Here is a 24,294-nt window from a genome sequence, read left to right as displayed (position 1 = left end):
TTTTGCCCATTACTTGTGGGGAAAACCTGATGGCTCATACTTGTTGGGTGCCTGAGAAACACAAAGAGTTTGGCTGGGTCCCAGGGGGAAGGGGGCAGGAAAAAAGGAGGCTGGGGACAGCTGGGGGCTGGCTGGCTTCTTGGGCTGGCGAGCAGGACACTCTCTCTCTCGGAGATGTTGCGGTTTAGAGAAGGGAATTCGCCATCACCCAGACAGAGCCGCTGCGGCTTCTTCCCTCTTCGTTGGTGGCCTCACAGCCTCTGTCCTACCGGGACGTGTGGCAGTGCCAGCCACCGCTGCAGACCTGCTGATACACCTCAGCCACCGGCCCGGCATCTCTGCTCATCGCTGCCGTCCCAGCTGAGTGTTCCTCAGAGCCCTGCAGGAACACCGGCACTGCCCGCCCGAGGGGGTTCCCGTCTCAGCCGAGAAAGCTGTCACGGGGCCCCTGGTTCTGATTTGTTGTTAATGCCGTAGTTATTGTTGTTTGTTTGCCTTGTTATACGTACTAGTAAAGAACTGTTACTCCTATCCCCAGACCTCTGCCTGAGAACCCTTTGATTCTGAAATTACAGTAATTTGGAGGGAGAGTGTCTACATTTTTGAGAGGAATGATGGGTTTGTCTTTCCAAACCAGTTTTGGGTCTGCTGATAGATGAAACTAGCACTGAGAGATAAAAGAAGCAATGGGATGGATTCCACTGTTTGATGAATGGAAAAAGATATTTGCCTTTACAAACAAACTGTAGGTTTGCTGGTAAATGAAACTGGATATTTGTCGTGGTTTTGAACCAGTAATTAACAAACAAGGGGGAAAAAAGAATTATTATTTTTTTGCTGTGAGATATGGATTAAAATAAGAGCAAATCAGGCATAAAACTTAAAAGGAATAAAGAGAAGTTTATTGACAAACTACAAGAATAAGAACACCAGAATAAACTTTTAGAAAAACCTTTTAATTTCTCACTGCTCACTATTCTTTCGTTCACATGACAACAGAGACAAAAACTTTATAATTTTGATGGTTTAAACAGTTCTAATTTTCTTATAGTCTTTTCCTCAGTTTCTGTAGAGAAACAGAAGTTCCTTTCTGTTAATTTATGGAGTTTGTCACAAGAAAACTATTTTTGTTATAGTTTCTCGTTTCTCTGATATCAGCTGCTCAGAGCTACTGTTATTAAAGCCCACCCCTCCCATTCCACATCACTCTGAAATGTGTTATGGGTCATGAGTTTGAAGATAGCATTTTTAAGGATAAGTTAGTCAAAGGCAAAAAAGTATTCTTCATCTGCTTCTGTGAGCTTCACTAAGAAACAGTTTTCTCATTGCCTCTCAAGGCTTTAAATCTCTCAGCACTTCACTATACCACAATTACTTCACTTTTTACTCAAATTTACACTTTGAACACCTTATTTCTCTCCATACTCTATTATGAATTAAAGGAGTTTTTTCAGGACTTCATTGTCTATCTCCATAGTTTTAACAGAAAGATATTTCAGCTTAATTAAAGCATCTTCTTAATTCTCTACCTTTCTTGAAGTTTCTTTTCTTTCTTGCCACTAGTAGTTTATAAAGTCTCTTTTCATGTTGATCACTCTCCTTTTCTCTCTCTGGATGAAAAGATTAATCCGCAAGTCTCATCTGGATAAGAAAGAGTTAAAATCTTGCCCAAGCTTTTGTAGATGGTTCGGTGATCTCTGCTGAACAGGAGCTGGAGCCGTCTGCGATGGAAAGTTCTTCATAGCTGCTTTTAGACAGCGTGGTCTCTGTCTTTGCTTGCTGCAGGCTCAGAGTTCCTTTCCTCTTTCACTCAGCAGTTTTCTAGTGAATGTAGCTACAGCAAAACCTCCAGCTGAACCAGAGATCGGGCCGAGCCCGGCCCAGCCTGACCTAGCTCGGGGCAAGCCTCATCTCCCGGCCGGGAGACGAGAGAAGCAGCGGGCCCGGCCCGGCCCCCGCCCAGCTGCATGGCCTGGGCAGGGAACCGAAAGCCAGCCGGAGCTCCGCCACCCTTCACAGTCAAGAAACAAAGAAGCACCACAGACTTCTGGGTGTACACTTTAAGGTGGGGTTCACAAGTTGGTTCTACTTTTCAATGGCTAAAACTGCTGTCAATTCTCAGCAATGACCGATAATTGGTCAAGAGAACAGACTCCCAAGAGCCCCCAGCAACTTTAACTTCCTTAAAGGTAAACTAACCTTATGACAATATTGAAAGAAGAGACAGTGGGGGAACACTATAAATTCCATGAGAATTAAAACTTAAGAGGGAGAGTTGTACATTACAGGGGAATCTTAGGTATCAGGCATTCCGGGAAGTCTGTACCACTCAAGTACCTCAGCCAGTGGGGAAAGAGAGAGGGACATGTGGCTGTGAACTTAGGAAAAAAAAAGGAGGCTGCATCCTCCAAAAATTGGAGAGACCCCAGGGAAATGCCCCATGGCCTCTCCCTTTACTCAAATAAAGTAAAAGGACTCCTCTGTCTCCCTTTTGGACATAAGCCTCTGGTGTTTTCATTCAAACCTCTGGCATTTTCATTCCAAGGGAGGCTCCTGCCCTCCCAAGTAGAAGCCTGTCTTCTAAACCCAGACACCTTCTTACAGACCAAGATAACCAAGTCATTCCCTGCATTGCTCCTCCTTAAATTCTTTCAGTTGTCTACTCTCTTAGGTCATGTTTCTTCTGGTGCTTCAAAGGAACTGATTGTACTTGATCTGTACCAAAGCACAAAATGTAGAATCATCTAAATGGAACAGAGAAACAAACTACCTCTGTCAGACCATCTTTACCCTCTAGATCACTTTCAAGATGTACATTGAGGTGTTGGAATGATTATTGCCCAAGATTCCCTTTCTGGCTGCAGACTCTGGAGCTCCTATCTCAGAGTTCACCCAGGCCTGTGTTCCCTAACAATTCCTGGTGCTATCTCCATTTTCCTTTGGGCACAATAGTCTAAATGAAAACCTAGCCTGAAATCTGAAATGAAAACAACGGCACAACTCTCTAGGCTACAAGGGAAATAAAGGACAAGTTTGTAAAGTTCTCAAACCATTTGTCCTGGACTGCTGCAAGAGTCTTGCTGCACGCACAGTGTTGAAAGCCAAGAGAAGCGGCAATTGGCAGCACATTTTGTGACAGAAGCTCAACCTAGCTGTCCAGTAAAGAAAGGAGCTTGAGAAGTGCAAACCTGACTGTGGAAAAGATTCTTGGAAAACTGAACACCTTCCCACAGTGATGTGAAAAGGGAAAGAAACAATCCAAGATGTTCACATGTATGTGATCCCCTTTCCTGTGTTGCACAAGTTCTACATCACATTAATTCCAAATTCATCTTACCTCAAAGACCTATGACTTCACAAGTTTTAGACACTATCATTAGCTACACACAGTTGGCCTTCCCTTGTTTTTCTTTGAAAGCAATACTGGAAACACAAGAAATCTGCAAATGTAAGACCTTAGAGTACAGTGCTTTGCTCGAGTGTGAGTTCTAGAGACAGGGAATAGGCTCTGATAGTATTTTACCCTCAGCAGTGACAATACACAGCAGCAACCTAGGTGATTTGTGTGACACTGTGCAGAGGCCAAGACTTGTTGTCTTGGATTAACATGGCAAAGTTAGCACGTTTAAACAGACTTGGGATCCAGCCTCTTTTGGTTTTCTTCCTGTGTCAATAAACAGCGGGAGAAATGAACCAGCCAGCAGTTTCTTTGCAGAGAGGACCTTTGCTCCAGTGCGAAAATGCTGGACTGGCAAGGGAGGAGGGACATGGGGGGGAGCTGAGCTGCTATGTTGGATTTGCATCCAAAGTGCGGCAAGAGTAGCAGTTGAATTCTTTTCTTTTAATCCTATCCGCAGCCTGCGGTTTTCACCTGGAGCCGGACAAGAACACCAACAGCCCTGGCGCCAAGAGCACAGCCTGGGGACTGACCGCACCTCCCCACCCCGAGCGGTCGGGAGAGCAGCGCTGCCCCGCAGAGGCTGCATTTCTCCCTCCTCATGTGCGGCTTTGCCTTCCCACACGTGTGGGCTGGCTCTGCCTGACGCTGGCAGGCTCCTCATTCAACACTTCCTAATGCTTCAGGGGAAAGTCCGGATAACGCTTTGCTTGTGTGTGAGGAAGAGATGGCAGTGCGGGGCGAGTGGGAGGGATGAGGCCCGGGGGACGTGAGCACCAGGGGAAAGTTGCAGGTTGCCAGAGATAAAAGTTCTACTGTAGTGAAGCAGAAGCTAAACGAGACAGTGGTTTTGGCCTCGGCACAGGAGGAAGAAAGAGCTGCTCCGTGACTGCGGCCGAGCCCGGTTTGGGCTGGGAGTGAAGTGGCCAGTGCTGGCTCAGGGCGCACGGGGCTCGGCCGTGGGGCAAGCGGAGCCGAACGGAGATCGGACAAAGGGAGAAATGACAAATGGACGTGCGGACAAACGGTCCCGGCGCTTCAGCGGCAGCAGCAGCAGCAGTGACTGCGGACTCTCTGCGTCTCTTGCTCTAGTTCCTTCTCTCCCTCTCTCATTGTCTTGCACCTTCTCCCAGTCTCCCTTTCCTTTGCCCTCCTTTCCTGGTCTCTCTGTCCATCTGCCAGGCCAGGCCACGCCTCTGGCCCGCCCTGGCCCTGGGCAGGGCTGTGCCCTCACCAGCCCAGGGGTCCCGCCGCGCTCTTGTCTTCGCCCGGGCTTGCCGTACTGCCTGTGGTGCTGCTGGCCGGGCATCAGTAGCTGGGTGTTGGGAAGCATCGTCATCCCTTGGGCTGGCTGTCTGTCACGACTCTGGCCCCGGCTCCAGCCTCATCCCTGGCCCCGGTTTTGGCTCCTCTTCCTCTTCCTCCACTGCGGGTTCCCCAGTTTCAGCACCGCTGCTTGGCAGCGTGGCTGCCGGCCTCAAGCCGCCGGTGCCCCATTCAGACAGGCATGCCCGGCCTGGGCCGATTTGGGGGGCCGTAGGGAGAAGGGTGGGCACCGCTCGTGGACCCAGCTCAAACGCTGACAGCCGCGTTTGGCCGGCAGGGCAGGAGCGGGAAGTCCTGCAGCAGTGACACCAGCTGGGTACTCTGATGGGGCACGGCGGCTTCGGCAGTGTGTGTTCGGGGACGTGCCTGGCGGATGGAGCCTGGGTGAGTGGGGGGGCTGGCTGGGAATGGAGGAGGAGGAGGGCAGAGGAGGAGGAGGAGGAGGAGAAGGAGGAAGAGGAGGAGGAGGAGGAGGAGGAGGAGGAGGAGGAGGACGAGGACGAGGACGAGGATGAGGACGAGGACGACGAGGAGGACGAGGAGGAGGACGAGGAGGAGGAGGAGGAGGAGGAGGAGGAGGATGGGGATAGGCAGAGCGGGCGGCAAGCTCAGCCCACTGCTCTCCTTGGCTAGCAGGTGGCCATCGAATGTGTTTCGCGGGATAGCATCAGTTGTTGGGGAGAGCTAGTGAGGAACCGGAGCCAGCGGCAGAAACCGGGGCGTGATGGGCGGGGTAAACCGAGGCCCGGGATGGTGGAAGCCGCCAGGACGCCTCAAGGGAGAGCAGGGTGGGGTCAGCAGAGGGGGCAGAGCATCCCAGGATGGGTGAGGGGTTCCAGACTCATGACACACCATCAGCCCCACTGAGGGCATCGTGGTCTTACTGAAGCCCTATGGCACCCACGCACCCCTGGAGATGGAGCTGTTGGACAAGGCATGCACTGGGTTCCATGGTGGTGTTTAGCTCCTGGGTTGGTTTGAGCTCCACAACAACTTCTTGGTGGTGATGAAGAACCCAGAGCAGTCCCAGGACCTCTTTGATTTCATTCTGGTGTGGGGTTCCTGTTGGAAGAGGTGGTGCAGGGGCTGCTCCAGCAGGTGCTGCGGGCCGTGTGGCACTGCAGCAGCTGTGAGGTGCTGCACAGGGACATCAAAGCTGACAACATCCTCCTCCACCTGGCCACCAGACAGGCCAAACTGATTGACTTGGGCTGTGGCACCTACCTGCAAGTCTAGGCACAATTTGCAGGTGAGCCTACACAGGGCTATGCTCCCGGTCCTGGCAGCTCATGGCCCAACCTCACATGGCCCAGCCTGGGTGTGGCACTGGAGATTCCCCCTTTGGCTGGCAGTCATGGGTACACCCATGAGCCACAGAGATCTGCTTGTAATTGACAGCAGGAAAGAAGGGAACTTCAGGAGCATCATTCCCTGTTTTCTCACTGCTAAACAAGTTTTCCTCTCCCTCATAAAGTCAAAATGCAGTTTTTCTGTGCATTGATAGCAGCTTATCGCACCTGCTGAGCTGAGAGGCTTTTTGCCCTGCTGCTGTGCTACGGGCCGAGATAGTGGCATTGCCTAGCATGGATATACAGAGAGGGACCTAAAGCAAAAGGTTTTGTGCCACTTTGTCTCAAAGGTCAAAACTCTCAGCAGACAGAGATGGAAGAGACTCACGTGCTCCCTGTTTGCTGTGTTGATGCACACCTGGCCGGCACAGCTTTCCCTGATGGAGAATAACAACAAGGGACAGCTCCCTCACACCCACGCAGCCCAGAGATCTGCAGGACATCATCAGGCCCTGGCTTTGTAAGTGACCAGTTCTGCTGGGATGGAAGCCAACCACCAAATCCTGGCTGACTTCAGTGGCAGCAGCAGCAGCAGCAGTCCCTGCATCTGATCCCCAGGTCTGGGGCTGGGCTGGACAGAGGATGCGCACGGCACACTGTTCCTGAAGAATGTGACTTTGGAAACAACCACCTGCCACTGTCCCCTGTTGTTTGCTGTAGGGTCACAGCAGCCTGAGGCACCGGGCAGCCCTCAGTGCCAGCTGGGACAGCAGATGACAGGCCCTGGCCTCCAGGACCAAACAGAGGGGGGAACTCATTCTCCAGATGGAGCTTCCAGATTGAAAAGGCTGCAGTGAGCAGCCACCACAAAGGGCAGACAAATGAGGCTCTCCTGCGCTTTAGCTGTGCCAGCTACACAGCCCTGGGGAGCAGCTGTTGAGTACCGGGACAAAAGAAAGCAGAGAAAGCGGGATAAACCCAGTCAAGCCCAGAGACTTTTCATGATTGCTGAGCCCCAGATGGCCCCCAAGAGTGGCGTCAACCACCAGTCCTTCTCTGTTGACAAAGAGCAGGTCCAGTGGGTGCCTTCCTTCATTGGCCAGGCACCTCCCAGGCTGTTTTCTCTCCACTCTCCTGTACTGCCAGCACACGTGCCCACTTTCTTTCTTCCACTTGCAGAGCCTCATACCTCTTAGCCATGGCCACCTGGGAAGCAGGAGCAGTCCCACAGGAGATGTGCCATCTCCACCAGGCAGGAACCACAAGCCTCTGTGTGCACAGCTGAAAGCCTGTATCCCCACAGGATCTTTTGGCTGCCCTGCTCTTCATAGCCTGTTGGCTGGAAATGCAATTGCACTTTCTTCCTCATGCAGAAGTCCACGGCTGGGCAAAAACTTGGCCACTGGAATGTAATCCAAAGGCAGTGGAGATTGGACTTGCTAAAGGAAGAACACTCCCAATTCCAAACCACACCAGAAGGTCCATAGGAAGGACATTTCATCTTTAAGAAAGAATGGACAATTCAGAAGGGGAACATAGAGCAGTATTCCCTGGGAGACCAAGGAAGGGAATCTTCCAACTGGCTTGATGGTTTCTAGGATTTTATTCTGAGGCTGGCTGTGAGCTGCCATTGGAGAAAGTAATCCTGAAGTGCTCCTGGTCATCTTCTCTCCTTCCTCAATTGCTTCCCTGCAAGTTTCATTCATTTTCATTTGAAAAGCACCTGGAGTGGAGATTTATGTGGCGGGGACCCATGTGATCTGTAGAAGGAATAGCAGAAGTACTAGCAGTCATAAAAACACCAGCAGTAGGAAACCAGCCACATAACATATCCATTTCTCTGGAGTATTTGGTCTCCAGTGACTGGTGACAAGGCAGGAGTCTAAAGGGAATCTAGGAAGCCATCTGCTCTGATTAGTTTGGCCAGACCAGCACACACACGTTGGCTGCGCCATTTGCTGGGTCCCAGCCTTCTGCTGCTCAGGATACAATCCCTGCTTTTGCCTTTACTGCCCAGGGAAGCTCAGGCAAAGCCCTCCCACTCCCAGCTGCCCTTCACAAGAAGAATGTCCCAAGTGCTCCCTGGCTGCTTGCAAGCTCAACAATGGCTTCTGTAGGGGGTCCAAAGTGTGTGTCTGACCCCAGAGGGAGGAGGAACATGTGGTACAGCTCATTCTGAGGCACACACACTGTGTGAATACCCTGCTCCATCTGACAAGGAATGCACAGGACGTCCTCAGCAGCTTCAGGCACCCCCTTAGCAGCCTGACAGCCAGCCCTCTCCCACAGCTCCAGCCTGGCTCTGCAGGTGCCTTCCTGTGAGACCTCCCTGCTTCTGAGAGACAGCTCTGGCCTTCCCATTCTTTTCAGGCCAGCAAGGCCATTCCTGCCTTCCTCAGAGCTGCACTCTGGTAGCCTCTCACCTGAGAGGCCCTCTCCCCCATGGCACAAAGCTCTCTCTGGCACTCTTTGCCAAGGGCCAGCTAAGAGACAAACCCCCCCAGACAGACAGTGTCCAGAGAAGCAGTGCCCATTAGGAGCCCAGAGGAATCCAAAACAACACACAAACTCTCTTTTCACACCCTTTGCCTTTTGATTGGCTCTGCTTCATACCTCTTCTTGGTAGCTTGGATGATGGCAACTTCCTGCTTCACCTCAAGCCGCTTTTTCTCCTGCTCCCTCTGCACCTCTGCCAGGAAGTGTTCCCCTTGCTCCAGCAGCTGCTGTGCCTCCATACGCTGTCGTTCCATCTTGTTTGCCTGCTGAGGGGAGGAAGACACTTCCAGATGAAGTCCCAGCCAAGCTCCCCTAATAAAGAGTGGAAGCCGCATGTCTCACACAACCCCCCGATCTGAAAAGTGCAGATTAGCAATGATTTTGAGCCTTCCATCAATTCTGTCCTAACCAGAAGTTTAGAAGGAGGATTAGCAGATGGGGAAAAAAGGAGATGCCACCTTCCTTTCCTGTTCTGATGGCTGCCTGTTTCCTGGCCCCTCGCTCCTCAGGGTTTCTGCCTGTTCTCAGAGGCTCTGTTCTCAAAGTGCTGAAGTGGTCCTTGTCATCTCCTCTGCTTCCTGCATTACTTTGGTGCAGGGATGACAGCAACTGGGCTGTCAGAAGAGGCCGAAGAGAGGCTTGGCTAATTTGAGAAATGGATGCTGCCCAAGAAAGAAAGAGAAACAAAAGAAACCAAATTAAAAGAGACAAAGGCAAAAGAAACCATTCTTTTCCAAACTGAGCTCCTAAGAGGGTCAAGCTGGTTTCCTCTGGTGCCCAGAAATGCACAGACACAAGCAGCAAAGTGCAAATAGACTCAGTTCTGGCTTGCAAGGAGAGAAGTGTGTTCCTTAGCATGCCTTGCCCCTCCTGTGCTGGCTGGCATCTTCCACCACAGCAGGGACAGCCAAGGAAGTGGCCTGGCCACCAGCTCCCTGTCTAACACAAAACCTGGCAGCAAAGCTGCGGCGGTTCTCACTGACTTGACCGGGCCAGGTAGCACACGGGGCTGGCACAAATGCTGCTCAGCTGTCCCTGTTTGGCTGGCAGAAACCTCTAAGAGTGGGGCAGGAGGGACAAGCTGAGTCCCCTCTGAGGCTCACAGTCAGCCTCCCACAGCCCCTGCCTTGCCACAGATCAACCTAGAAGCGCTTGGCAGGGACTGCTTTCATTGTGTTTTCCAAATCTCACTGTGGGCCTCCATCCCCAGCACTGAAATGCTTCAGTTCCTTCGCTACCAGGTAAACCTGAAAACAGCACCCGAGAGCAAAAGAGGGCCTCAGAAATGACCAGAAGCTGGGAGCTGTCCTCTGAGGAACACCTGTGAGAACTGGGCTTGTTTGGCCTGGAGAAGGACAAGCCCTGAGGAGACAAGTTCAGTAATTGAAGGGGCTTTGAAGAAAGATGGGGACACATCTAATTAGCAGGGCCAATTGCAAGAGGCAAGGGGGGAAAGGTTTGAAACTAAAAGAGAGTCCATTCAGATTGGCTCTAAGGAAGAAACTCTTTAGCAGGAGAGTGCTGAAATGCTGGCACAGGTTGCCCAGAGAGCTGGCAGGTGCCCCAGCCCTGGACACATTCAAGGTCAGCTTGGCCGGGGCTCTGAGCAACCTGATCTACTTGAAGATGTCCTTGCCAGTGGCTGGGGGTTTGGACTAGATGACCTTCAGTGGTCTCTTCTAAGCTCAACCAGTCTTGGATCCTACTTGGTTTTCATTTGAAAAGCAACCAGAGTGGAGATTACTAAGGGGGGGACGACCCATCTGATGCCTTAGAGTTGGGCCAAGGAGCAAACCCTGTTTGCCAGGGAACAGCTGTTTGGCCTGCAGCCGCTCTGCAGTGTACCTTCAGAAGTTCCTTGGCAGAGCCTCGCCTGTCCACATCCATCTGCAGGCAGCAGCCCAGAAATTCACACAAGCCTGGGTATAGGCTGAACTCTTCCAGGTCTGGTATTCCTTGGGTGCTTATCAGATAGTTAGCCTGAGGAAAAGGGAAATATGAGACTCTACCTAATTTTTTCATATCCTTAAGTGCCCACCTAGACCCCATATTTTAAGCTGCAGTCTGCAGTGGCAATTTCTTGCCCAGCAGGGGCTTTGAGATGAGCCTTGTCTCCCAAAAGAAAAAAGGGCTCCAGTGCAGCCCCAGCTATTCCAACATCTAATAGGTGTCGCCTTGAAAGTTTCTGTGGGTCCCAAGGACACTTTAAAAGTGAGCCTTCTTGAAGCCTTTTAAGCTGTGGGAATGGGATTTAGTCTAATGGTGACAGACCTGAAGGCCACTGGCTTCTGAGTGTATCTGCACCTTACCTTGGAACTGATTTCCCAAATATACGGAGCCTCTCCTTTGGCCATTTCTATTCCCACGATGCCAAGGGACCAGATGTCCACTTTGGGGCCGTATGGGTCTCTCCTCACAACTTCGGGTGCCATCCAGCAAGTGGTCCCGACCATTGACCTCCGTTTACTCAGCTCAGGGGTGAGCAGAGCACAAGACCCAAAATCAGCTGAGGAGAAAAACAAATAAACACTGCTTCAAGAAGGAAACCAAGGCAAAGGGTTCCTCACTCTAAGTCTCAGGGTGCAGTGCTGTATTGAGCTGGAAAAGCAGCTGTGCTCTCTTTCCTCAGGACTGCAGCCACGCAAATTTGGAATCGTCCGCTTAACAAACTCACCACCATTCACACTGTGGCTTTTCCTCGTTCACCTGAAGGTTTACATTGAACCTCCCTCCCTCTGGAAAGGACACACACTAGCCAAAGTCACTCCTGACGCCTTGTTGCTCTCTAGACCTCTCAGCACCTTGCAGCAGTGCCCTGAGCTTGCAGGAGTGCTCCGTGCACTCTCACCAGCACCACTGCTGGGCACCTGGCAGCCACTCAGAAGCAGCCCCACACCGGCTCCCCCAAGCGCTGTGCCTGACCAGGAATACCCACCCAACTTGACAGAGCCATCCAGGCCCAGAAGGATGTTTCCACTTTTGATGTCTCTGTGGATGATGTTGTTGGCATGAAGGAAATCCAGGCCTCTCAGACACTGGGAGAGAAAGAAGAATGAGGAGACCAAAAGTTAGCCTGATTTGATTTCATCACACACAAAAAGAAAAGGCTTTTTCTTCTCTGAAGCATAAGATCAACACAGATAGAAAGCTCTGAACATGGACTCACTCACTCAGCAGCACTTTCATAGGTCGAGCCTGTCCAAGGCATGCCAAGCACAAGCAGAAGGATTCCTTACCTCCTGACAGACAGTTGCTATGTGTCCTACAGCCATTGTTTTCATGAGGATCACCATAGCTAAGGAGCCTCCATCCATGTACTCCAACACCAGCCACACAGCCTCATTGGCAAGGTAGCTGGAAGATGAAAACAACAGCACAGAGCTGAACGTGCACAGCTCAATTGCCTTTTGGAAGAAAAGCCTAAGGCTGGGTTTTGTTTCCAGGTCACTGGTAAATGAAGACAGAATAAAATGAAGACGCACTGCACCTAGGCTATCCACTGCTGGCAGCCTGTGCCTTCCAAATGACAAAGGCACATCTGCAGCAAAGGAGATGGCTTAGGTGGCAAGCAGGGAAAAAAGGCATTTTTATGATGGCAAAGATAAATCTGGAAGTGGGCACATCCCAGCAGCAACCTCTTCATCTTCATACACAAATTGCACCATTATCTCCAGCAACAAGGAGACACTGTTTTCACAGCTTTTATTCCGGCCAGGCAGGTTTGCAGCAATGGGGAAACCCTTTGGAAAAATGTGCATAAAGGACAGTCACAAAGGGCAAAACCAATTTCAGCCCTGGAAAGATATGTATCTCCCAGCCTACTCTTTTGGCCTGCAAGGCAGTGGATAACAGCGGGAACAGCGCAAGGGAAATAATTTCTGTGATGCTTTCTCAGCACTTCTCCTCCAAACCTTGGAAAAAATCCAGCCCCAAACCAGCAAAAGAACATGCAGCAAGTCAACACACAGGCTGCTGGCACAGTAAGAGAGACAGGTTTCTGGGGACAATCTTCAAGCTATTTATGCCAGCAACCATTCATGGGGACAAAATGCAATCTCCTGCCATGCCTTGCCCAGGAGTGGATGGATGTTAATGGCAAGATCAATTTTCTGCCAGTGAGTAAAGAGCTTTTAAACCTTTGCCTTGCAAGCATGGAAACAAACATTCCTAGAAAAATACCAGAACTGCTTACCTTTCGAGGTAGGTGACAATGTTGGGGTTCTTCATTTCCCTCATGACCAGGATTTCTTTCACCATTTCCTCGCAGCCCTGTTGCTGGAGATCGAGTTTCTTTATGGCCACCTGGAATGATGTTGAAAGCCATTAGGAACAGACATTACAAGAGCCTCTTTGTCTGCATGCTGGCAGGCCAGGATGCCTTGTCACCCCGGTAAAATGGAATCTCTAAGCCATCAGCCACATAGCGCTAACAACCCTCTCTGCACCTGCAGACTTCACTAATCAACTTAATTTATCACCACTGCTATTATCATTTACACATGTTTTGCAAGCCAAAAGCAATTTTGCTCCCCGTGCAAATAAATTGAAACCACTGGAAATACATTAGCATTTCTAGGGGCTTTGACCAGCTTTTCAGAGACTGCTGCCATTCGGGATTGTGCTCCAAAGTAAATACACACCTCGATTACAGAGAAAATGCTGTCCAGAAAAGATCTCCAAGGTGACTCAAAGTAAAGTTACAATCCTAGCACATGCTAACAGCTTCAGTTTGGAGTTTGCATCTCTGAAGAACATTCTTGAACACGGCTTAGATTGTCATTATTTTGTGGGTTTTAAATCGAATCATCCTTTCTGTGGTAGACTGTGCATACAGCCCAGGTTATAAGCGGGGTTTAGGGCTTTTGGATGCCTTGTAGACCTCCCTCCAAGTGTGGTTCCTGAGCACGGCAGGTGGATAAGGAGGCACCAGGAAGATGGAATTGTATTTGCTGAGAGCCAGAAAGGAGAATTCAGGACTTTCAGCCCCAAAGAGCAGTGGGACTCTCCAAGACACCACCATGTCTGTTCACTACAAACAGCATCACTATAAAGGAATGTCACCGACACAGGACCAGCACAAGGTTGTATTATGTAAGGCTCTTCATCAGCTCCTTCTCATTGACGTGCATGCATGCGTTTGTGTGTGTGTGTGTGTGAACCAGGTGTCCCAGGAGTGAAACACAGTCAGCTGTGCTCCAGACAAGATCTCTCCTTCCTTAGGTCTTGCATTATATTTTTCAAACCAAACCACATGATGGAATGCAAAGGGAAATCCTGTCTATGTCTGAACGTGGCCTTGAGAGGAATTGGGCCAGAATGACAGCTGTTGCCATCAGCTAATCTAGGCATATTTATCCAGTAAGTCCAAGCTAGTGTGTCCTTCTCTGAAAGACAACACTGCTATCCTTGCATTCATTCAGGATGCAAGACCGAGTCTCACCAGAGTGAAATTTTTAGCCTGCCTCTAGGCTCTAAGCAGCCTACTTGTGTGGGACAGCCTTTGCAGCAAAGACAGGCAGCCCAAAGCTCTGGCATCAGATCACATTGCAAGGAAAAGCACTCCAGAGCAGCAAAATCTGCATGGGCTCTTGGCACTTACCGCTTGTCCTGTGGCAGCGTCAAAGGCCTTATAAACGGTTCCAAATCCCCTAGAAGCAGAACAGTGACAAGAACAGAGAAGCTGTTCAGTGCTGAGAAGTGAAAGGCAGCTCAGGCAGGAGCTCTCTGCAGCCTGGACTGTCTCTAAAACACGGGGCTTTGTCCCCTCTTCAGCCAATAGCACAGCAGCCCAGCAGTCCTCTGCCATGCAGCGTGTCCTAGAGCAAAGCTCAGTCCAACAGGAAGAAAAAGGGCTACTGCCAATCCCAAATGTACACACTAGATTATGGATGCAGGGGTTTTCTTGGCCTTTTCCTTCTTGGGTCTGTGCCTGTGGCGTTCCTTTCCAGGCAATGAAACACAAAGTCCTGTTGGGCCTTCTCACCGCTCTCTTTTGATTCCATCTGCCAAACTCAGGCAGCACCACACAGCCTTTCTTATTGTCCTGAGCATGGAATATTGCTTTCAACAAAAGATTGGAAGGAAATGCTACTGAGAGCAGTGACCTGACAACAGCTTCAGGTGGGAAGCTGCTCTCTCAGGTTCTTCTTCTTTCATCAGTGTGGCCGTATTCCTTGGAATCATACAAAACCATGTCTCCTAGGAAAATAAGCAAACTGGTGCCACACGCTTGAGGGACAGGAGGGCTTCCAGGCCCTGCTTCTTGTGGCAGGCAAGACATTGTCAGCATCCAGTTACCTTTGATGATGCCTTGTGATCAGTACTGAGACCGGGACACTCTAAAGCCGGGGTGTGAAGATGCTTGCAGCTTGCCTGACTTCCCACTTGATATTGCACCAGCAAAAGAGCTGGCCCATGCCTCTGCAGAAGTAAGACTGGCTGCACTCACCCACTGCCAATAAATTTCCATCCAGTGTATTTCTTTTTTGGATCTGCCACGCTCACAACACTCCCTGAAAGAAACAAAATGCAAAAAGCAAACTTCAAAACACAGATACCGACTTCCAGGACATCTGAAACTCAGCTCCACTCTCTGGGGCTCTGGGCAATTTATGGTTGCTTGGCTAACAATAACATCAACAAGAACAACAACAGCAGCAGCTCTGTAGCAAGACAGGCAGCTCTGCAGCACACATGGCCTGCACAGAGTCTGATTCTCCTCGCTCCTTTGAAGGGTTACCTTGAAAGGAAACTAAGCCCATGGAGAAACCCTCAGAGCAGACAGAGATCAGAAAAGAACAGACACCAAGGCAAGTGGTTGTCATTTACAACCGGGAAGGTGACCTGAAAAACCATGAGCCTTCATTTCCTTAGGAATATAGACTCTTGTGAGATTGAACAAAAGCTTTCCGACGTGAGAGACCAAATGCAGCCTGGGATCTGGGAGGAATTTTTATGTGCAGCTGCTTTTTGCAGAGCAGAAGGAATATTGCAAAGTGAATTCCAGCAGAGGAGGGGACTTTCTCTACCTCTCAGCAGTTTGCCTAAGGAATGCCTTGCCACTTGTAGAGAACAGCAGCTGATGCTATAACCAAGAGCAATTGCTGTTAGAATTAGGGCCCTCTTCATGGATGAGCAGGCTAAGTTCTGAAGACGATTTTGCCCATTCCCCATTTTGTGAAGAATTACAACTGCTTGTCTTCAGCCTGGGGAGCAGCAGTCACTTGCACTGGACTCAACCTCTTGAAGACTGCCCACGTGTCCCATCTTCCCAAATGGGCACAGCCGAGACGGGTAACAAGGACAGCGCCGCTCCTCGGGCGCTGCCGTGGCGCAGACAGCTGCCCAAATGAGATGCTGATCCTTTCATGAGTCCAGGCAAAGCTGCAGCAGTGGGGAGGCAGCTGAAGTCTCACAGCTCAGGAAGGCTCCAGCCTCTGCAGTCACACCAGCCATCACACCAGCAGGGAAGACATGACAAAGAGCTTGGCAGAGCCAACGAATGGCCACTGACAACCATTGAGAAGAGGCCAGAGCCAGACCGAGCCCCGTTACAAGCTGTTGAGCCCACTCAAGACAGACCATGACTGTCATTGAGTTCAGACCCACGGAGGAGCAGATCAGTGCCCCTTTTGTCCCAGCAGCTGATGGCAGACACTGAGTAAACTGGGCTCTGTTCTGTACTGGACCAGTTATTCTCTGACAGCCCTGCCCTGGCAGCTATAAAGTGCAAGAAGCAACTTGGTTGTACTGCAGAGTCACCAAGGCCTTGCTGTGCTTTCCTAGAGTATGATCTGTGCAGGGATGAAGGCCAGGGCTTGGCTTTCCAAGAGCATTTACCAGCTGGGCATTAGCTGTGACAAAGTGGCACTGTGGTACCAGAGGAACATGCAGCAGAGGGGCTGCAGGCTTCCTCCTGAGAACTGCCTGCAGGGCAGTTTTATCTCACTGCACCACATAGATGTGTCTCTTTAATGCATCGTCCCAAGCAAACAGCGAAAATATCAAAGAGGGATTGTAAAAAAAGTATCCTCTCTTTTCTTGTTTTGCTGCACTTTGGAAACAACACTTCCTCTCTGATTCCTAGGGATATTTCTAAGAACAGAATATTTTAACTTCTGAGGCCTACTAAAAGACCTCTTCCACTCTTATTGGTGCTGTCACCTGATGTTCTTTCCAAGGAGGTTGGGCCAAGCAAAATGGAGAATTCTTATCCAAACAAACTGAAAAAGGAATGGTAGAAGTACTAACAGTCACAAAAACACCAGCAATAGGAAACCAGCCACACAGCCAATCCATTTCTCTGGAGTATTTGGTCTCCAGTGACTGGTGACAAGGCAGGAGTCTAAAGGGAATTTGGAAGCCATCTGCTCTGATCAGTTTGGCCAGAACAGCACACACACATTGACTGCGCCATTTGCTGGGTTGCAGCCTTCTGCTGATTGGGATACAATCCCTGCTTTTGCCTTTACTGCACAGGGAAGCTCAGGCAAAGCACTCCCACTCCCAGCTGCCCTGAAAAGCAAAAGGAGTGCCCCAAATTTCTCCCTGTCTGCTTGCAAGCTCCAACAATGGCTTCTGTAGGGGGTCCAAACTGTGTGTCTGACCCCAGAGGGAGGAGGAACGTGCTGAGGGACACACACATCAATACACTGCTCATCCGGACAAAGAATGCACAGGACATACTCAGCTGCTCCAAGCCCTGTTTCTCTCCATCCTGGCACAGCTGCTCTGCCTCCTGGCCTGAACAGGGGGAACTGCTCACGCTCAGCTCTTCAGGCTGTGGAGAGGAGGCTTCTTCGGAGGATGCTGCCGCAGATGCATCTTCAATGGCAGAGCCCACGTCCATCTGCGGCAAGAAATGTCTTGGTGTCAGAAAGGTGAGTGGCAGAGATGCCCCAGACAGCTCACTTTAAAGGCGAGCCCTTAGGAACAACACTTGGGTTAGGCTGCAAGCTGAGCTGTCAATTCTTCCACCCCAAGTCAAACCCCCGTAAGCAGCCAGAGACGACAGCTTGTCACAGCCAGCCCTAGTAGAGACAGTGAAAGGGAACGAGCAGCTTTCAATTTCAGCCTGTGCTGTGGACTGCATTCACCATGGACAGGGACAAGCTGTTCAGAATCTGTGTGGGTCACCATGGTGACCTGAAGAAACCTCTCACAAAACCAAGTGAGCACTAGGAGGCCAGCAGGAATACATTCAGAGGGTTGCTGAGGGCCAAAGCACTAGCCCTGCTGCCCAGGCATTCAGTGGCCCAGGAAGTGTCCTTCTGAGCAGCTGCCATGGAGACCAGAGAGCATGGCAGCCAGAGGCATGGCCCCCATCCCCCCATGCTGTTCCGCAGGGGTGAGGTGACAAGAGGAGGGACCTCTTGTTGCATGACTGCAGTGCTGCCTACTCACCAGCTTTTCTTCTGCTAGCCTGTACTGCAGCATCTTCTGCATCCTTTCCATTTCTTCTTTGTGCCTCTCTTCCACTGCCTTCATCTTCCTCTGAGCTTCCTGCAGCTCTGCCTGCAGCTTGTTCTTGATATGTTGTCAAGAAAATTCTTACTAGCACTTGCCATCTCGCTCACGTTTCTCATTTTCCAGTCTCAAAAGCACTTCACTTCAGCCACTTTTTTCTGCTGCTCTACCCAGCTCTAAGCCTTCCATCCTAATTCTTCTTCCTGGTGCTCAGCCCTGGAGCCTGCCAGGCTCCCTGCTTGCAGTCGTCCTTGCCTCCCCTTTCCTGATATCTACAGTTCAAGCCCCTGCTACTGCCCTTCCCTCTGCTACCTGGCTTGTCAGGCTCACCTGCCCATTCTCTCGCTCCTCCTTCAGCTCCTGCCTCAGCTGCTCTACCTGCTGCTGCCTTTGGCTTAGCTCTCGCTGCAGGCGACACACCTTGTCTAAAAGAGCAGCCTTCTGGCGCTGGAGCTGCACAGCAACAAAGAGAAGACGCCTTTAAACTTCCCACCCACCACCTGTGCGGCAACCAAGACTGATGTGCTCACGCTTTCCAAAAGCAATTTGTTCTCCTTCTCCTGTTTACCAAGGGCCAGCTAAGAGACAATCCCACCCACACAGACAGTGTCTGGAGAAGCAGTGCCCATAAGGAGCCCAGAGGAGTCCAAAACAATACACAAACTCTCTTGGCACTCTCTTTGCATCTTGACTGGCCCTGGTTCCCATCTTTCCTTCTTCAGGTTGCATAATGGCAATCTCCTGCTTCATCTCAAGCAGCCTTTTCTCCCGCTCCCTCTGTACCTCTGCCAGGAAGCGTTCCCGTTGCTCCAGCGCCTCCAAACGCTGTTGTTTCAGCCGTCTTTCCTGATGAGAGGAAGAGACACTTCCAGATGAAGTCCCAGCCATGCTCCCCAAAGAAAACAATGGAAGCTTCATCCCTCCCACAGCCCCCTGCTGCTGAGTGCACAGTAGTGGCTCTGTGCCCTCCAGCACTTCTGTCCTGACAAGAAACTTTGGAGGAGTGTCAGCAGCTGGAAGGAAAGGAGATGCCACCTTCCTTCCCCACTCTGATGGCTGCCTGTTTCCTCAGGCCCCTCTCTCCTCAGGATTTCTGCCTGTTCTCAGAGGCTCTCGTCTCAAAGTCCCCTACCCTTTGATCAAGGAAAAGCTGCAGGTGGGCTGCAGAATGAGGAGGAGGCCAACACCCCAGTGCCGGAGTCACAAGACGGGCCACCAGCTGAAATACCAGCAACACAGGGCCTGTTGCATATGCTTCAAGCCCAAAGGGAAGACCTCTGTCCACCGTGCAAGGACAGAAAGCAAGGAAGGCAGTTGCTGGGACTGCTGCTGGCAGCAAGGTCAGCAGACTGCTGCATGGTACGAGGGCATCAGCAAGGTCCTGCCCCTTCGCTGCCGTGCTTTGTGTACGACCACCCAGCCTCCAGGGGAGCTTGGCTCATGCCCTCCCTGAAACCGTGGCTGCCTCCGGTGCCCCAGCACCCTCCTCTGGGCATTCACAGCCCTTCAAGTCTGAGCCCTTGAAGCCCTCTGCTGCCTGGCCCAGCAAGGTGAGGCCTGCCGCAGAGGCTTGCGGCCATGTCCCATTCTCAGGCTACTATTCTGCTAAGCCAGCCCACCAAGCTTGCCTGAAAAGTTCAGGTGTGTATTGCTTCCTACCTGTTTTTGTAGGAGCTTCCTTTTCTCCTCCTCCTGAGCAGATTGCCAGACTCTCAGAGCCTTGCTGAACTGCTCTTCTGCCAAGCGGAGCTGTTGAGCCATTTCGTCACATTGCTGCTTACTGAAAGATCTTACAGCTTGCAGCTCACAACGAAGGCCCCTGACATCCTCTGCAAACATGACAAACAACAGCAGTCAGAGACTCTGCTGAACTTCACCCCTTTCAGATTCAGGCAAGGAGGGACCTGCCCCCAGCCCCTTCACTCCGCGGAAGCCCTGCCGACAGAGCTGCCTTTGGAGCAACTGCACTAGGCAGGGCCATCACCAGGAACAAAGCGCACGAGGCTCTCACCAAGTATCAGCTCCTTGGCCTGCATGGCTGTGCGTACTTGGCCTTCCAGACGGCTCCTGGTGATCTCCAGCTCTGACACCTGCTGCTGAGCTGCCAACAGGCTGCACTGCAAGCTCTCCTTCTCTGTCCTACAAGTTGTCAAGATGAGGACAAATTGTTCCTGGCACACACGGGCAGTTTTTCCAGTAAGTGCCTTAAGATCCCTGCAGCTGAGTATGGAGAACAGCTGGTATGGAAACGCAGATAGAGCAAGACTATTTCTACCACTTCAAATAGCAAAGCAGACCCTTCCAGGAGAATGGCCAGCCTTTCCCCATGACCTAGCCCAGCACAGAAAGCCCAGCTGAGCTTGATCGCAGCAGCCAAAGCTCTAATTGCTTTTCCCTCCCATATCCCACACGGGTGGCTGTGCCACAAAATCTCTAGCAACAAGCAAAAGGCCAGCCTCTGCTCACAGCCCTCAGCTCATCTGCAATTCCAAGTCACTCTGCAGGGGGACAGAGCACCATGTTCTCCTGGCTGTTTCATCCATGTTTTACGCCATTCACGGTGTATGTAAGAGATACTTCATTTTCCAGACCCTCTCTAAGTTCAAGGGACTAAAGGAATGCACTGAACCGTACATGAGAGCTGCAGCTTCTAGCAGCACGAAGACCAGAGAGAAACCAGAACTAGGCTTTTATCTGAAAATGAACTATGTGGGAGGAGGGGCATGTATCCTGCCATTTAAATTACTGGAATTTCATGAATAAGAACAATTGTTACCTTTAGTTTTGGCTAAAGAAGTCTGCACTGCCCAAAATGTTTTGGCACTCTTTAAAAAGAAGAGAGACCAGCCTGAGTGACCTTGACAGGTTCCAGAGCTGAATGGACAAGTGCGCAAGAGTCGGTGCTCAGCAAGAATCCCCAGGGACTGTCAAGAAGGCACAAGACCTTTCTTTCCCTTCTGCTGCTGCTGCTGCTGCTGCTGCTTGTAAGCAACTCTAGGTCCTGCACCATACCTCCTCACAAGAGTTAGCTCAGAAGGGCCTCAAGTTTTTCAGCATGAACATCCAGCATCACCCCAAGTGTCAGATCCCTACTCACAACATTCACACGTAGGAGCCTTGAATTCTGAAAATATCGTGTCAAACTGCTGGGCAAGGAAGTACTGATGTTCAGATGCACCAATGAAGAAACCAAAAGCAGAGGGGAAGGTCCGGTTTCAGCAGACATCTGCACTGTTTCCCTGGTACAAAATTCAGTACCAAGCTGGCTTGCTTTGCACTTGTCACAGGAATGTGCAAAGGGTTCCAAGCGGGTGTTCAAAAAGAGCTGTGAGAGCTTGAGCTGGCAGAGAAAGACCATTCAGGCCACAGTATGCTTTTCTTTTTTCTCATGTCTCTTTGCTTCTCTGTCTGAGAAACATCTGGAGAGCACACAGGAGCCAATAAATCCTAACATAACGCTCAGCACCTTTGTCACTCCAGACCTCCAAGAATGGCCCACCCTGGGTCTCCTCCCTGCCTTTACCTGGCCTCTGCCAGCTGCTCCAAAAGGCCTCGTAGGTCCCGCTCGGTGGCTGCCAGTCGGGCTTGTAGGGCAGCGTTCTCTTGTGCCAGCACTGCCTTCTCTTTGCACACCTGGGACAGTGTGTGCCCTTGGCGAGAGAACTCCTGGAGCAGCTTCTCCAGAGTCCTGTGTGCTGGCCGCTGCAAGCGGCAAACCTGGAAGCAGAGGGGCACCATTTTTCAGGAAGAACAACAACACAGTCTCGGTCTTCGCTTGCTGCCAGAAGCAGCATTTGGGGCAGTCTTGCTAAGGGCAGCTCCCTCTCCCACAAGTGCTGCCTAGGAACAAGGTGAGCGTTACCTTTGTCACTGCCAGAGGAACTTCCTCCTTCCGCAGCTCTCTCTGCGGCTGTGATTCCTCTGCTGTCTCAGGTGCCGCTTCAAACGCCCTGTCTGGTGAGGAGTGGCGCTTTCCCTCAAATGCAGCCAACTCCTTCCATCTATGACAAGGGGACAGACAAACAAGCCTTTAATAGCAACAGTCGCCTTGCAAAACCACAAATCTACACCATGTCCCAAGGAAGGCAAGCTCAGGGACTTCCTACAGCCCTCTAGGTCCACCTCTGGAGAATGCTGGAATGACCCCACTAGACCAAACATCACTCTGTCATTCCTGACGGTGAAAGTGTCACCAGTGAGGAAGTAAATAAGCTTCCAGAAACTACAAAGCATTTCCAGAAAGCTCCGCTTCTATCAGCTTAACAGCTCCCTGCCTGCTAGGTCTTACGCTCCTCTCTATCTGATCCAGTGGATGCCAGACCTGCAAAAGTTCTTCTTTGCCTAAGGCAGGCTTGGGAAATCCAGATGAGTACTGCCACAATTACTCTTGCTTTCACTAGTGCAAGAAGGAAAGAGCCTGCAAGCTATAGCTTGGGGAGGAGATGGGTATGAAGTTCCAACCCAATAACCAAAGGATCCTGGGATGCTTACGGCTTGCAGGGACCCCAGAAAGCTTGCAGCCCAGTCTGCAGCTCCAAGCAGCTGGGGTCAGCTATGGCATCTGGACAGGCTGCTCAAGGCTCTATCCAGCAGCTGGGCTTCCAAATTTCCAGAGGTGGAATGAGCACAAGCTCTCTGAGGCACTTCTTCTGCTGTATGATAGCCTTTATGGTTCAATGCTTGTCCCTAGGCCCAGCCTGAAGCTCCCTTGCTTCTGTTCTGGTCCAGTTTGGAATGCTTTGTGTCAAGGTAGGAGGAGGGAGTCCCAGGAGGCAGCTATGCTGGAGGTCGGTCGGCAGCCAGATCTGCCCACGGGCTGCCTTTCCCTCACTATGCTGGGCAAGTTCAACAGTGAGAAAGCCAAATCCATTCTTTGACCCTGGGCTTCCTAAAGCCCAGCAAGGCCCAGCCCTGCTCAGAGAAAGCAAGAAAGCTTAGCACACACCTGAACTCCAGGGCTCTTGGTGCTCTCTCCATCCTCTTCTGCCGCTCTGCCTTTCCTGCCAGGGCCGAGGAGCCCTGACTGGCAAGAAGCTCTGGTCTTGGGGCCTGCAAGGGATGGGCAGGGAAAAAGCACAAACAAGAAAGCAATAAGGAGCAGGGAAGTAGTCTCCTGAGAGCTGGGAGAAGCAGCAAGCACAGATGCAGCTCACCTGAAGGCAAAAGCTGTTGTGTGGGGCTGTTGATGGGAGTAACTACATAACCCTTGAGCTGCTATGGAAGTGTCTGAATAGGTGCAAGGAACATTTCCCTGCTCAGTTCTGATCAGCTGGCTTCCCCTCAGGATCTCAAGCATTCGGGAGCAGCCAACAGGAACTGTGTTCCAGCCTTTCAGAGACGGGGCTTGTCTCTGCCATGCAGAGCTGCTCAGGATTCTTCTCAGCAAACTTGGGTCATGTCAAAGTTAAGGGTGCAGTCAAAGCAGTGACTGTAGCTACTTAGACAGTGCGTGCAGAGGGGCAGGTCCCTGCAGGACACAGTAGGTCCTGCGTACCCCACAAGGCTGTGAGCTGTGCCTTGGGACCGCTCTCTCTGCTGACAGCAGGGAGCCTGCACACACACTGGGCACAAAGGGGCTCACTTTCCCACCAGTAGCACTCAAGGACATCGTGCTACCGCTCATCTGACACCAAGGGAAGTTCACAGTCCCTGTCAGAATGACGTCGGCATGTGAAAGTTCAGATGCCAATTCCCAAGTGTCAGAGGCTGGGCTGAAGAGCCAGGTCATGGCAGGACTCCAGGCCTCAGCATCTTCAGCCATAAAGGGCAAGCGCTGCCTGATCAGAAACTTGCAGCCCTGCACTGCACCAAAGCTTTGCACTGGACCAACCAAAGCTACCACTTACTGGCTCAGGATGCTCAGGCCCTGGACAGACAACACGCGCAGGATTGTTGTCCTTTGCCTCCCCTTCAGCCTCTGGAGGCACAGGGCGAGCCACAGAAGGTTCTGCTGCTGCTGTGCTGCTCTGCAGACAGACAGGGGTGTGAGGGACAGGCAGTGAGCTGTCATTGAGAGCCTTGTTTCTCCTGAGCTCCATCCCCAGCTGTCCTAAGGAGACGTCATGAATTTGGGTAGAAGTGGGATCCTCAGCCACTAGAACTCATTTCAAGTGGGCTGATGAGACTAATGTTTGGCCGGGGCTGCACATGCTTCTGAGGGAGATATTTTAACCTGGCTACAATTGGCGTGCAGCCTCCTGTCTGCAAACTTGACTTCCATTAGTTAAAACTTCTTCAATGGAAAAGGAGGAAACTGATGGAATCCTATTGGTAGTGCTCATTCAAACGCTGAAGTGGACTTTCTTTTGGCCTGCCAGGCTG

The 24,294-nt window shown here is 51.2% G+C and overlaps 1 protein-coding gene across 1 annotated transcript; it reads right to left on the bottom strand.

The window, feature by feature from the left end:
- Window positions 1-14,644: 14,644 nt before the first annotated feature.
- Window positions 14,645-23,173, bottom strand: LOC131572625 (centrosome-associated protein CEP250-like). Its single transcript, XM_058825875.1, has 9 exons — window positions 22,919-23,173; window positions 21,836-21,974; window positions 21,497-21,690; window positions 19,985-20,112; window positions 19,633-19,802; window positions 18,757-18,819; window positions 17,911-18,033; window positions 17,194-17,356; window positions 14,645-14,706 (listed from the first exon to the last, which is right to left on the bottom strand). Exons 1-9 carry the CDS (start codon window positions 22,948-22,950, stop codon window positions 14,645-14,647), a joined length of 1,074 nt encoding a protein of 357 aa, XP_058681858.1. The 5' UTR covers window positions 22,951-23,173.
- Between the last annotated feature and the right edge of the window lie 1,121 nt (window positions 23,174-24,294).

Source organism: Poecile atricapillus, chromosome Z (assembly GCF_030490865.1).
Source record: "Poecile atricapillus isolate bPoeAtr1 chromosome Z, bPoeAtr1.hap1, whole genome shotgun sequence".
NCBI lineage: Eukaryota > Metazoa > Chordata > Aves > Passeriformes > Paridae > Poecile > Poecile atricapillus.
This window is presented reverse-complemented; position numbering and strand designations above follow the sequence as displayed.

Bases quoted from the DNA above. Each gene is read 5' to 3' on its own strand.
- LOC131572625 (XM_058825875.1), bottom strand. From the start codon at position 22,950: ATGGAGAGAGCACCAAGAGCCCTGGAGTTCAG. The intron at 18,820-19,632 runs GTAGGAAGCAAT...TCCTCTCATCAG, and splicing joins GGAAGCTCCTACAAAAACAG to GAAAGACGGCTGAAACAACA. The intron at 17,357-17,910 runs GTGAGTAGGCAG...TTCTTGCCGCAG, and splicing joins GGCTAGCAGAAGAAAAGCTG to ATGGACGTGGGCTCTGCCAT.